Source organism: Copidosoma floridanum, unplaced genomic scaffold (genome assembly GCF_036245765.1).
Source record: "Copidosoma floridanum isolate Cflo_tuat_1 unplaced genomic scaffold, Cflo_Japanese_pri ptg000030l, whole genome shotgun sequence".
Taxonomy (NCBI): Eukaryota; Metazoa; Arthropoda; class Insecta; order Hymenoptera; family Encyrtidae; genus Copidosoma; species Copidosoma floridanum.
Genome location: NW_028321907.1, coordinates 4,015,620 through 4,030,054, shown reverse-complemented (window position 1 = coordinate 4,030,054; position 14,435 = coordinate 4,015,620). Strand labels below are relative to the sequence as shown.

At 41.8% G+C, this 14,435-nt stretch overlaps 3 protein-coding genes across 5 annotated transcripts in view; 1 reads left to right on the top strand and 2 right to left on the bottom strand.

Moving 5' to 3' along the window:
- Nucleotides 1–6,944, bottom strand: part of hlk (hulk) — a 32,259-nt gene extending 25,315 nt beyond the window's left edge. For 2 of the 3 annotated variants that reach the window (XM_089597077.1, XM_089597079.1), the window contains exons 1-6: nucleotides 6,616–6,944; nucleotides 2,255–2,437; nucleotides 1,764–1,904; nucleotides 1,097–1,132; nucleotides 294–476; nucleotides 68–211 (exon numbers count right to left, since the gene is read on the bottom strand). In XM_089597077.1, the coding sequence (XP_089453203.1) occupies nucleotides 68–211; nucleotides 294–476; nucleotides 1,097–1,132; nucleotides 1,764–1,904; nucleotides 2,255–2,437; nucleotides 6,616–6,874 (946 nt within the window). In that variant the 5' untranslated portion in view covers nucleotides 6,875–6,944. The remainder of the gene's footprint in view (nucleotides 1–67; nucleotides 212–293; nucleotides 477–1,096; nucleotides 1,133–1,763; nucleotides 1,905–2,254; nucleotides 2,438–6,615) is intronic. The other variant, XM_089597078.1, reaches the window with a different exon arrangement.
- A 1,131-nt stretch (nucleotides 6,945–8,075) lies between these two features.
- cn (Kynurenine 3-monooxygenase cn) lies at nucleotides 8,076–11,985 on the top strand. The gene is made up of 10 exons (XM_014352061.2): nucleotides 8,076–8,158; nucleotides 8,397–8,466; nucleotides 9,067–9,257; nucleotides 9,341–9,389; nucleotides 9,994–10,081; nucleotides 10,520–10,943; nucleotides 11,012–11,101; nucleotides 11,182–11,322; nucleotides 11,400–11,561; nucleotides 11,649–11,985. Exons 1-10 carry the CDS (start codon nucleotides 8,108–8,110, stop codon nucleotides 11,724–11,726), a joined length of 1,344 nt encoding a protein of 447 aa, XP_014207547.1. The 5' UTR covers nucleotides 8,076–8,107; the 3' UTR covers nucleotides 11,727–11,985.
- Nucleotides 11,880–13,873, bottom strand: LOC106638738 (2-acylglycerol O-acyltransferase 1). The gene is made up of 5 exons (XM_014352063.2): nucleotides 13,373–13,873; nucleotides 13,022–13,296; nucleotides 12,731–12,938; nucleotides 12,437–12,636; nucleotides 11,880–12,358 (listed from the first exon to the last, which is right to left on the bottom strand). Exons 1-5 carry the CDS (start codon nucleotides 13,603–13,605, stop codon nucleotides 12,198–12,200), a joined length of 1,077 nt encoding a protein of 358 aa, XP_014207549.2. The 5' UTR covers nucleotides 13,606–13,873; the 3' UTR covers nucleotides 11,880–12,197.
- Between the last annotated feature and the right edge of the window lie 562 nt (nucleotides 13,874–14,435).

Genomic DNA, 14,435 nt, shown 5'->3' with positions numbered 1-14,435 from the left:
CGATTATTGGGACATTCATCTTAGCACACGTATGGTTTAAGCTGAAAGATTGAAATTTGATACGAACAGAAGAGAACGACGAGATTGTCGATGCTGCCGATCAAAGTGCCGAGTGTTTTGGCGGTCACGTCCTCGATGACGTCCTCCTCGTCGCCAGTGCTCTTATTCGCCACGAGCCACTCGAGCACGTCTTCCTCTCTGCTCAGTTCGTCTGCATTTTTGTCATTTTTTGCGTTTTAACGAGCCATTGGATCAACGCGCGTGTGGATAAATGTCGTAAATTGTAAACTCACGCTCGTAGACGATGGGAATTTGGTGCCTGTAGTAGACCAAAACGGGAAGTGGTCCGAGATTGTACTCCTCGGCGAGTCGTTCGTCCGCGATCTTGACGAACCCGATGCCCAGCTGATCGGCCTCGTCGTCGATATTCTCCAACTCCTGGAGTGCTCTGGCGCACTTTTTACATTCCGGCTTGTCTGTCCCATTTCAAACAAACACATAACAAAACTGTGACTCATGTTAGCTATCACCGGAACATACACGCTTATAGACACGTCAGCCTAGTCCATAATTTCAATCTACCCTTACCGATTTATTGTACTAGTAAACGCCTCGCAGAGGAAACACATGTTAATATGCAAACAGATACATTTTATTCTAGTTTTATTCTAATCGTAAGCAAAAGTTAGTATGCATCGTTTTTAGTAATTTTCGCATTTGTTATTCGCGTTATCGAGAGCGTGTAAGCTTCATTGCTTTGTTACGACTATTGTTACCGTTACTGTTACGTTATCAATAATTTTTATTACTCTGCCGTCAATTTTTAATTGCACAATGAATGAAACTGACAAAATACACACACAAACATACGTGCATGATACATTTATGTACATTAACATGGGAAGAAAGTAAGTGGCGTGAAACAAACGTTTTTTTTGTTCTTCTACGTACTAAGCTTATTGAAAACTTACACATAAAAACATGATAGTTTTATTTATGTGTTTATGTATATACAATATCATAAGATATAATAGAGTTTATGATGGGAATGCTACTATACCAAACGTAAACAATGTTCCTTATGAAATATACTTACTAAAATCGGTGCCAGCGCATCTCTCCGATTCTGGACCTAACATCCACATTGGCGCACACAAGAAAAAACAGTTCACATGTATGTATTATTTACAAGTTTGTGTGTAAAGTACGTTTGTGACTATGTTTGTGTGCATGTGTAGCAATTTCATCGGAAAATTACACACAACTTCATTCAAAAATGCTTTTTCTTTATTCCTTGCTGACACCTTGAACTATTTTTTTTTGTCTTTTCCACCACCAGTCGTCCATTCAAAGATGAAGCATTTTTCACGACGAGCCAAAGTAATTCATGCCCAACGCAAACTTATGCAATAAAAATTTTATACGTATCGATATAGCATACGTTGGAATGAGCGTTGATCTTTGACTTTGCGTTCGCGTAATTTGTAACAAGCTTTTTGTAAATCATGACAAACGTGAAAATTTTTGCATAGATTAGAGAGTGAGTATGTGTAATTATTTGTACAGCAAAGAGTTTAATAACACGAAAACAAAAATATACAAAAACAGATATGGTAAAGTGAGTGAAAGAGGTCAGATTTTTTGAAAAAGTATGTACAACAGCTTAACCTTTAGTACGAATAATATATAATTATATAAAAGAATTAAAATTGATAACAGTATTCGATTTGAGTGGATCGGTTGGTTGGTAGTAAATAACTTACAAAAGAGAACAGCAACAAAGTCCGAGTCCTCGACAATTTTACTGAGAATTTTCGCATTGACTTCTTCGATTCGATCGGGCAAGTCCATTGCTTCCAAGCTCGTCAAAAATTCCAACACATTTTGCTCGTCCATCAAGTCACCTGTGAAAAATTATGGTCACTTACTTGTCGCTCCTCTAGTAAACCACGAGGGCTTGAACATCAAAAATAATAAAATAGCCAGATGAGTTTTCCCTTCTGCGTATAATTCATGGCAACGAAAAGGCTTGAATGGCCCCAAGGCCGGGATGACTAATTTCGGCTAGTCTCCAACAAATATCTGGCCAATTGCCTCTATACGCGCGCACATGCAGTCGACCATCTCCTCACTTCCAAGTTTTTCGCTTGCTCTGACTCTTCACTTTTTGTCATCATTGACAACAATTCCTTGTTTCTTTCTTTTTTTTTTTTTTTTTTTTTTTTCATTAATTTTCTCTGATAATTTTACTCACCCTCGTATATGATTGGTTCCTTTTCGCGGAAGTAAGTGAGCGCGGGGAAGGTCTTGATCCCGTACTGCTTAGCCAATCTTTTGTCGTTGATTTTGACAAAGTCCACGCCGAAATTATCCGTGTCATCGTCGATTTTTTCCAATTCAGCCAACACTTTATCACAGGTCGTACAACTTCTAGCGTCTGAAATTAAAAAAAAAAAAAAATCACTAGTACTCCCGTTACCATTGTTTTATCTACAACCGACTGCACAATATGGTGACGCAAAATTTAATCAATCCCATTCGATGTATTTTATAGAATTTTTATTAAATGTGATACGCAACATATATATCGGTAGTGCTGACAACCACGTAATGCATGTCCTCGTTAATAACGCAAGACTAATTACGAAATGACAAAATATGTGCCAACATTTATTAGTGAAATAGCTTGTTCATGGAGTGTAAATATGTCCAGACACGTTGTTCGAACCTTTTTTTGTACATTCATGAGTAATGGTTGTTGTAAATACTCAATGGTATTATATTAAACATTGTATAATACTTTGTTCGATGTATCGTCAAACAAACACAAATTATTATTTTTTTCAAAAAAATAAACTAATTTTTATGTCTGGACTGATTTATTCGTATTGCTGTAAATTAATGCATATGCTCAAAATATCTATGAATAACTACAACAAGTAAGCCTAGAGTTTTGAAAAAAAAAAAATATATATTTTGACGATTTCCGAAGACCTTACCAGGCATCGGTCGTGATATTTTAACGAAAATACGGAAAGTACGTCAGAATGTAAATATAACTCACTATAAATTTTCTTTTATGCGCGAAGAAAAATTGTTTTCGAAATTACAGTTACGTAAGATCGAAAAATAAACTTTTGTTCGTATCAAAAATATTCATTGTAAAATATAGTGGATACGAGTTATTCGATATTTTTCATTGTCGATAGTGCACGCCGATGATAAATGTATTTGTAATAGCGAAAAAGGAGCTGGATGATTTATTCGCGGTAAAGAAAGCAACAGCCAAAGTATATCGGTGCCTCTGACATGCACGTGTTGGATGAGTTACGCTATTAATTAGTTGTACCCGTGTTTTTTGACATAAATCACTCTCAGCCAACTCGCTACCCATTATTTCATTGCGAATTCAAGCACAGCCTTTATCACGCCATGTCACATTGATATTGATTTCACTGATTGATATCTAATTAAATCTTGGATCTGTTATTATTTATCTTTATTACACAGAACTTGTTGTAAGCCAGAAATATATTATTTCGTTCGAGTAAAATTGATTTACATTTGACACCAAAATTTGCGTTTATTAATGTTGTTTGTCAATCAAAGGGATGCTTATTATACTTTATTCAGGACATGAAAATACCAATATTTTTCTTGCTACGGATAAAATTTTTCTTATTTAACTGTTCACACAAGCTCTATTTATTTCTTATTACTTTATAATTAACATTAATATTATTAAGTATTTTTTACAATACAACCATCAATAATATTTTATATGATAATGAGAGAAGCGTATCAGTTAAACGGCTGGTGGAACCGTAAATGGAGATGGTTTAAAATTAGAGTAAAAAAAAACAATTGTTTTCTAAAGTGAGTTTAATAAAAATAGCAAAGAATTCTAAATGTAAACGTACGACAGATTTAACGATACAAAACTTTTCTTGAGCAAAAGATACGTGACTCAAGATGAATGTCGATTCTTGTGTGTGTGTCTCTGAAAAAATCAGATGAACAGAGAGTATTGAAAGATTTTCGGAAAACGATTTCTTTAAATAACTAAAGATGGGATATGGGCAAGCAAGTAAATCACATGTTTCAAGGTGATCTTTTTATAAAACTGTATTTTTAAAGAATGAAAAGGGACAGTTTTATTTTTGAGGTGTGATTATTATTGTACGATGGGGTGATCGCAACGAAAAGAAAAGCATTGAGTGAAAGAAAAAAAAAAAAACAGATGAAAAAATATCAGCCTTTCGTTATCTTATTTTTCACAAAAAATTCAACTTGAAAAATTACGAAAATATTCAATGAAAAATAATCAAGACTTGGGACACGCAAGGGTTACAACCAACGTATTTTCGTTGACTTTTCAAGCTTTTGTAAATTTTCGTGGTTCTCAATTATTATTTTATTTCGTCTTACAGGGTCACCCAGTTAAATCACATTAAACTTCCTATGTGAAACATCTTTAAATCATGTTTTTTTTTAGCTCAACCACATATGCACACACCTAAATAAATACAAGGCAATCATGGCTTTCAGTAAATACGAACGATTAAGTTTTATTACAGCTATTAACTGTAAGCACTTGGATTTTCCCATTACTTTTATTTAAGAATTTTTTATTTGGAGCATCGGTAGGAACTTCTAATCTCGTTGAAAAAACTGCGAATAGCATTTATCTGAACGTGTTGAGAATCGAGGGACGGCAAAGTTATTTGCTGGCTAATGAACGCGATTTGCAGGTATCCTTCGCATTCTTTTCGTCTAGTGAGTGCCTGTTGTTCATATTTACCCGGGGCTATTATGACATTTATGCATCTAATAATAAATACACACATTGTTTCGCTAAGACGGAGGGAACGAACGTACAGTTGGAGAAGCTTTGAGCTTTTAAAGTTGTAGTACATTGCACGTAACTTGGTGATTACGAATGACGGGTTGGGCAATAAAATCGATGGCCGCGAAATGCATGAAACACGGGGAAGGTCCGGCTAAGTAGTTATTTTATCTGCCATGGGAAGAAAAAAAAAAAAAAAAAAAAAAAAAAAAAAAAAAAAAAAAACAATTAAATCAAATCCAGATGTCGAACCCAGCTTTGGTAAAGCATCGCCGTGAAATGTAGGCCTATTGGCGATGCAACAAGTAAAAGTAAGAAGTTCGTTAGAATAGAATTTTCTGCCGTGAGCGTAGAGGCGGTGCGAGGTGGCGATACTCCGGCCAAAATAACTCAACGTCTTTCTAAAAGCGGCATCGGCTAAAAGCCGCCTCGAGAGAACTGCGTCGCCAGTGGACTTGAAGGAAACCAAGAGCCCCGGCCCATTATATCTATGTCGGCCGAGTCGAGCTTACATCTTTTATCTCGCGTTTATTTTTTCCATTTTTCTCGCTTCGCCCTCCGTTCCATTTTTGTTTTTCCTCTATGCTCCGAATCGACAATGTGTCTTTTCTTTCTTCTTTCCATGGCCAAGTCGCGAAAAACGACGCGCTCGAAGAAACACTTGATAATCGAGAAAATGAGGCAACGAGAGGGCTGAGAGCGAAAAAACAAAAAAAAAAAACCTTTTCATCCATATCGTGTTACTTCTGCCACCAACAGAGCGCTCCGATTTACTTTTCATCGTTAAAATCATCCTCAAACGAAATTCGGACGATTTACGAGTACCTCTTTGACTTTTACCGTACGGACGCTGCATTTGTTTTGCTCAACGTACGCGCGCGTGAGAAACCGATAAATCGTACAATTTTTTGGTGCTTTGAAGATATGCATCATGAATTGCTCACTTTTTCACGCGCGTACGCACTTTGGCACCATAAATTAGGTTGAATTTCATCTAAAATCAATACCAATGTAACCGAAAATCCATTACATGAAAAATAAATTAAATTTGTATTGTTTTTTTGGCAGATCACGCAAACAGCGTTGAAAAACAAATTATTCTGATCTTGTGGAGTATGCAAGAACTATACACACGTCGAGCAGATGCAAACGGTGCTGTTGTGTATTACTTTTTCCTTTATTTATTCATTTACTTGATTTTTTTTTTTTTTTCTTTTCAAAATACGAAGAACAGACAGTTAATTGGACCACCGATAAGAACAAACTATATTTCAAAGTATTGCGGTAATCCTCGAAAATCATAAGGGCGCAAGAAAAAAAAAAGAAAAAAAAAAAAAAAAAAAAAAAAAAAGAAAGCCACGTAACCCGAGGCCACCCAAGATTCGGATGACGGCTATTTCCGTATGGATGTATTTGAAACCAGGTAAAGACCCCCTGCCCTTCCAGCCCGTGCACCAGGTCTCCAGAGCCCATGTGTAGGAATGCAAGCTCGGGCGGGGGGGGGGGAGCTCCGGCGCTGAAAGAGCTTGCGGGGGTGGGGGCTATTTATAGGGTCGCGGCCGAGCCGTGCTCGCGTATACGGCCAGTTACACGCAGCTACTCCCGCTGCCGGCGTCGCCGAGGCCGCAACCCGGATGCACACCACCGCCCTGCACACTTTTTGTGATACATATGATAGCCCCACGATCACCGCATTCTCATACGCAATACATGTAAGTGGGGATGAAACGGCATGCGGTCACTTTATGGCCATTATCGCGCACACTTACACCAGTAGACGGCGACAAAGTCCTTCTCCTTGAGCAGCCGCTCGAGCTGCTTGCTCGTGACCTCCTCGATGACCGGCTCGTCACGCCCTTGTTTGCTGCCGGTTTGCTGTTGTTGTTGTTCCCGGGCGGGTGTTCGTACCGCCGAGACAGAGCCACCGAGCAGGGGCAGGATAAACAGCGGCGACAGCAGCAATAGGAGCAGCAGCGGCGGCGCTCGGGGCTGCCGCCCCCTCGTACCGTCGTTCGTCGTCGTCGACATCGCCGCACTGACTGGCCGGCCCCTTGGCTATAGCCAGCTACCATCGGTGTGCCATCGTTGGCCGGATCAAACCAAAGCCTCGACTTTACGTGTACGTGTGCGCTGCACCACCTGGACCCCGAGCGCCGAGCGCAAACGGCTATTTTCGTTCGGGCGGATCCCCCCTGCCCCACCCCACCCCCCCACACCGCTTCGCGTGTATATACATGCCAGGGGTAGCCGTGATACTTATACACACGCAGCCTTTTCGAGAGCGCCTCTTCGCGCCGATGACGATCTTTCGCCCCCTCCATCGCCGCGGTCTTCCTGATGCACCTTTGCTCTCTCTCTCTCTCCTCACGTGCAATCGTCCCGCGCGTCTCGTTGCCCCAAGTGTCAACGCGCAATGGTTCCTCCAACCCTATACAGGGAATCCACCTGGAAGTGAATCCTGAGAGATGCACATTATACCCATGTACTTGCGATGATTACCCTCTCTCCGTTTGCCCCGTTATTACCTACAATTGTAAGAGATCGGGATAATATACGTGATTTGCGCGACAACTTTCATCGTGTACACCGACAAAGGGAACTCTCGATACCATCGTCCGCGGGTTTCACGCACATGCGCCAGAGAAATTGGTCCGTTATAATAATATCAACAGTAATAATAATAACAACAACAATACCTTTTTATACTTATAAAATATGAATAATAGAAAGGGAGAGTGAACAAACAAACAAACAAGTCGATGGAGTTCATCCCTAAATTGTACGCTTGAGTTGAGATCACTGTAGTTGGCCGAATCACGCAGATAACTTAAGAGAAAGAGCGCGTGTATTTACGAAAGTTTGGAGGTCGCCGAGTTGATAAGATAAGATACCGGCCAAAAGAATTTTGGGACTTGCGAAGCAACGAGCCATACGGTGTACGAGCAAATTGGGAAAATGTTGATCCGCTGCACAATGTGGTCGTCCAACAAATATACACGGTGCGTCGACGAAGAGTGTAATACACGGGGGTATTGGTATATATATATATATATACACGTGTGAATGAGCGTGAAACACAATATACTTACTGTGCAAGTTTGTAGATTTACTTACGCGTTATGAGTACGTGGTCGTCATAACGCGGTGATATACATGCGAAACACATGTAATAAGCTCATGAGCGTGTGTGTTATCTATCGCTGTAGCCGACAGTAGAGCTAATGTGCGGCTTGCTCGGTGTTCAGTTTGCAGCGAGACGCCATGCAAAACGAGACGCGGAGCTTGAACGTCGTCGTCGTCGGGGGCGGCTTGGTGAGTCTTATTCCTCCGATCCTTTTTTTTTTTTTTTCCTGTATTGCTATAGCATTTTTTTTCATTTTCGCCCGACTTTTCGCAATGGGCACGAAAATGCAAGTTAAATGTAAAAATTATCTTATATTTTCGCGTTATCGCGATGTACTCCGATTTGCCTCTTTGCGAAGGGGGTGTGTTTTGGTTTTGGCGAACTAAAATCCAACTATGGGAAAACTTTTTTTTTTTTTTTTTGCAGGTTGGAGCGCTGGTCGCGTGCTTTTTTGCTAAGCGCGGGCACCAGGTGCGCCTGTACGAGTATCGTTCAGGTAATTTAATTTATTGTTGTTGTTTTTTTATTTTTTAAATCACTTTTGATGTTTCATTCGTTGCGCACTTTTCTCCTTTGCCATCCGATACACTGCCACTGCACGACCCGTAGGTGGTCATTGCACAATTTTTCTTACTAAATCAATATCGAATTCATCTGACGAAAGAAATTTCTCGTATCGAGTGATGGCTTGTAACTTTCGTACTCGGTTTTTTCTTTTTTATTTTTGCTGCAATAATTCGATACCAAGACGATCCGTGCAATTTAAATCAAACCGCGTTTTTTCACTCACCAACGTTTTATGGATAAAGTTATTAAAAAAAAAAAAAAAAATCTTATCGTCATTGTTGTCATTTGCCGAAAAACCCGATTCTCGGGACTATTTTGCGTATTTCCACGCGTTTCTCAATAAACAGTGCAATTATCTTTTAAAAACGTTGATTGACTAAAGAATCGGTTTCAAGTAAAATTTTATGAAGATTTGTTATTTTATGAAAAGTGGCATCCGAAGAGGTGAAAAAGTGATTGTAAGGACGGAAAATGGGGGAAAAAAATGTAAAAAAAAAAAAAAAAAAAAAAAAAAAAAAAAACCACACAGATATCCGAGTGAAAAGTTCCCGCGGAGTGAGCATCGACCTCGCCCTGTCGGTGCGAGGAAGGGAAGCCCTGAGATCCGTTGGACTCGAGGACTCCGTAATCAACAACCACGGGATCGCGATGAAGGGCCGCATGATACACCGGAAGGACGGCACCCTCAAGGAAATCGTCTACGACAGCGTCAACAAAAACGTACCAAAAAAAAACTGCCCTCTTTTCGTTTGGTTGCGATACGGTGAGAAACGCTAAAATTGATCCGTCCCACTGATTTTCAGTGCATATACTCGGTCAACCGCACGTACCTCAATCGGATTCTCCTAACTGGTGAGTTGACGGCAAACTACCCAAGTGAAACCAATCCGCACCTGCGTCACAGAGTGTAAGGAAAATTCAAGGCGCGCGTTACGAAAGCTTATACGCGGAAAGCTCGTGAATTTTCCTTTGGCAAATCGTAGATGAAGCCGAGGTACACATGGGTGTACTGTTACCTGGACTGGTGCTGGATTACCGCTCTAGCCGATGGAGGAACACGCTAGTCGCGTGGAATAGAAAAAAAAAAAAAAAAAAAAAAAAAAAACGCTCGTGTGGCGAGAGAAGCCGTACATGGGACACGGAGTATCGCGTTTCGCGCGCCTGTATACCATGACCATAGCGTTCAGCTGCACGGAGAGTAGTGTCTTACGACTGGTTGACTGAGACTACTTGATCTTTTTTTTATTCTCTTCTTCTCTCCTTTCGATTATATTTTCATAAGATTACGCGTTACGCGTACACACGAGCATTGTCGATCCAATTGTTTCACAGCTCTGTTTTTTTTTTTTTTTTTTTTTTTTTTCTACTAATTAATTTTGTTTTTCCCCTCTTTCTCCGACTAGGCGCGTTATACGCGCGACATGTTTCATTTCAACGTGACAATAAAATGTTCCAGCTGCCGAAAAGTATCCGAACGTGAGCTTATTCTTCAACCGCAAGCTCATAGATGGAGATTTGGAAAAGGGAGCCTTGGTATTCCTTGAGTAAGTAAACCTATATATATATATACTGCTTGATTTGCCCCGGGGAGGGCGAGGCTAAATAATATTCCATTCATTCTTTATGATGAAAAATTCAAAATATTTACAACACCTCTCGTCTCGGGCTCGAAAATGTTCTAAAAGTCTTGGTTTTCGAGGTGTCCTTCCGTAAGACAAAACCGAGACGACACTTGGACCAATAATTTCGCCTCGCTCTCTCGTGTACGTTACTCTGGGCCTAGAAATAAAAAAAAGAAGGATATATCAGCATAGTCATGTCGGAGACAAAAAGCGCGTTATTTACGAACCTGTCCACAACAAGACAACTGGTTTTTTTTTTTTTTTTTTTTCAACGCTTTTTGTGACCAACTTGTCGATACACATAAAGCCTCGAATAAAGCTGATTTCTCAACAAAATTGATTTGATTGAAACACACGCAGCACACGGACCGAAGAGACAATAGACGTGGAGGCGGATCTGATAATAGGTGCCGACGGGGCGTACTCGCTCGTGCGACGAATGATGTCGCGAAAGCCGCGCTTCGACTGCAACCAGACTTACATAGATCACGGCTATGTCGAGTTGTCCTATCCCGCGGGTAAGGACCAAAAGTACATAATGAGCGGCGAACACCTGCACATTTGGCCGCGGGGCGAGTTCATGATGATAGCCCTGCCCAACGACGACAACACCTTCACCGGCAACATATTTGCCCCCTTCAAGACCCTAGAGTCCCTTAAAACACCCGAGCGCCTCCTCGACTTTTACCGCAAGCAGTTTCCCGACGCCCTCGAGCTCATTGGCGAGGACAAGCTCGTCCAAGATTTCTTCGAGACATCGCCCAAAACGCTCATCTCCATCAAAGTACTTTTTGCCGCATTTTACCGATCCCCTTCGATTGTAAGAAAATCGCTACAGAGCCGTTCTTTCAGAGCAAGCCCTACCACTTGGGAAGCAAAGTGTTGATCATCGGCGACGCCGCCCACGCCATGGTACCCTTCTACGCCCAGGGTATGAACGCGGTGAGTGTCATTAGCGATTCGAAAAACAAAAACAAAAAAAACTCTAGCAGCTCAACTGGAGGATTGATTTGCATTTTCAGGGTTTCGAGGACGTTCAGCTGTTGGATCACTTGATGGAGCTGCACAACGGCAACTTGGCGAAAGTACTGCCGCACTTTTCCGAAATGCGCTGCGACGACTGCCACGCCATCTGCGACTTGGCCATGTACAATTACGTCGAGGTACGAATGTGCATTTTGTTATTCGTTTTTTTTTTTTTTTGTTTTAAACCAAAGTAAGGTTTTTCTTCAAATCCCAGATGCGCGAGCTGGTGACGAAAAAATCCTTCCTTGCTCGAAAGTACCTGGACACAGCTCTCAACTGGCTGTTTCCGAACAACTGGATTCCCCTCTACAGCAGCGTCACTTTCACGAGAATGCCATACCGCGACTGTATCACCAACAAAGCTTGGCAGGACAAGGTACGCACGTATACATTACCGCAACTTGCTCTACAACCGGCTCTACTATTGTTGCAACGCAAAACACCGTTGTAAATTAATTTTCAGATACTCAAGAGAGCTGCAGTTTGCGTTGGGACTGTCGTGTTCGCGGCGCTAACCGTTCTAACCGTCACCAACGCATAATGCGTACACTATATTATGCTGTTATCGGTAATATGTATATCACATACATATATCCTCCCCCCCCCCGCATGTTACGATCATCGCCACGAGCTGATCTTAATATTAATAGACGAGTAAAATTATTAAGTTTACAAATTTTTAAGACGCGTTTTTGTCTTTCTTTCTTTCTTTCTTTTTATTTAGCCGTAATGATTACTTTACTACATCCCTTAAGTATTTTTTACAAAGTTTCATACAAATACAAATATATGTGGATAAAAGTTATGACTCTTCAATAAGAATCATTTTTAATAAACAATGTTTCAATTAAAAGATCGACTATATGTATGCATTTTTTTTCCCCACATTATAAGTAGCACCTATACACAGTGACCCCCCTCCCTCCTCTTTTTCTTTTCTAATATTATTATTTACACTATATTACATGTTGCAAATGTATAATAAGCCGAATTGCAAAAAAATCACCAGTGATCAGTCGTCCATTATCAAGAACGTGTTCTCGTGGTCCTGAACGTATTTGCTCTTGTGAGTCTCGAACAGTTCAACGAGCTTTTCGACAAACTTGGAGTGATACTCGTCAATTTGCTCCGCCGTTGGTTTTTCTATCTTGGGTATTTCCAGGGGGGCACCAACTGCAACGGATATAAATCAAGTTACATGTATAATATATAGACCAAGTCCCCCGTAGGTACAATTAATTTCTGACTTACCGACGATGTGAATAGGCTTTCGCCTGGGCACTAGGCCAAACGAGTACTGGAAAAATCCTCGGCCGATCGGCAAAATGGGAGCTACGCCAGTGGCCTTCTTCAAGAACTCTTGCGTCCTCCTCACCAGGGAACCCTCCGGGCTACTCATCTGATTGTACAGATCGGTCTCCCCAAAGGAAAACACCGGCACGAGAGGCGTTCTGGAACCATTTGTTTCAAAATCATTAAAAAAAAAAAAATTGTCCACCATGCCATTGAGTTAACAAAAACAACAACAATTTATCGAGGTCTAACCCGTTTTTGAGGGCCACCCGCACAAAACCCTTCCTTCGCTTGACGAGGATGCTGTAGGTGTTGGGTTTGCACTTGAAGGCCTCCGAGGCACCACCGACCATTATAACAACTATGCGGCCCTGAACCGGATCCTCGGTGGGTCCGTCCCGTTCCGTCGGCTTAGTCGATAGCAAGTAGTTCATGCTCCCCTCGTCGCAACTACAGGCACCTGTGTTTTCAACACGTCATCCGTACATACATATACATATATTGTCATTGTTGATGATAAACAACATTTACGAGACGACTCACCGAAACTGCAGACGTATTCCCTGTAGAGGGGCGGTTTGAAGTGCTGCTCGAGGGTAAGTATGCGAAAGTCCATGCCGGGAAAGATTTTTGGGCAATCGGCGCCGTTGGTCCCGAAAGCCCCGGTGGCGCCGGAACACAGCAATCCGTGCGGAAACGAGCAGAACAGGTAGTTCCTTTTTGGATCGAGGTCCACCGTTTTGACTATTCGGATGGGAAAGTAGGCGCAAAAGTAGCGCCACCACGCCAAGTTGCGAAACCACGTGCACCAACGTTTGCTGGGAGTATAAAGCAAAGGTGGTTTTTTTTTTTTTTCCTCGGGTGACCAATCATAACAGACATAATCATCGTTACCTCCGTCCGCCTCTGAGTCGAGTGTCCCAGTCCAAGTAGGCAAATACCAGGTAGCCGACTAGCAGTAGCCGAAGCCAGTTGGGCCCGAGTAGGAGGCCGAGGAGGGTTACGAGCCAGCCAATGGGGCCGCCAAAGACGCCGCAGTAGAACCACGCGGCCGCTGCCAAAGTCTGCATCCGGCGCTCCAGGGGCACGCTTAGCGGCGCAAACTCCACACCGAGTACTTTTTTCATTTTTTTTTTTTTTTTTTTTTCCCCCTCTTTCGGATCAACAGCGCGTCGACGACGATTGTACTCTCGATCCCGGTGTACGCGGGTATGATTTATCGTGGCATCTAAAAGTATACGCGATACGCGCGCCGGCGAGGCTGCTTCCCCCGTTGTAGTTGGCGTTGTACTGCGCAGTGCTCAATGTCCCCAAACCCATCCGGTCGGGCACTTGTTACTATTCGGACGAGTTGTTACAACAAACGCCCGTATTTTCCGCTCCGCTTTGCTTATCTCCACCCCACCCCCCTCTCCTCCCAACGATCGACGGAACGCACCGACTCACGATCATTAACTTTTTATCACCATCTGGTCTACGCGATCAACTAATGATGCTACGGCTATAGTATACATGTTGTATAGTTACATTATGCACGGCGACTCGTTAGATGGGGAGAGAGAGAGAGAGAGAAAAATCAAGCTAATACCTTATGTAACCAAACCAATTAGAAGTTGCTTCGATTTGTTTTTTGCACCTTCGCGGTTTCGAGTTTGCGCGAGAACTGTGGAAATATGCCGTGGCGCGTTTTACACGCGTCTCTATCTTTGGGGGGGGCCAATCGTTAATTGGCCATGAGGTGGGAGTTGTGATTATTATTATTTTTTTTCCTGAATTTCAATTGTGAAGTAATATCGATGACTTTGGTGATAATAGAAAATGACGTGCGCGAGTAAGGTAAAAAATTGGAAGATAAACTTACCGGCGCATCTGGTGATGCGAATTCGAGAGGTGCCGTGGGAAAAAGTTATGAGGTGTCACTAGAGAGCAACCGATTAAACGCGATGCTAATCATGTC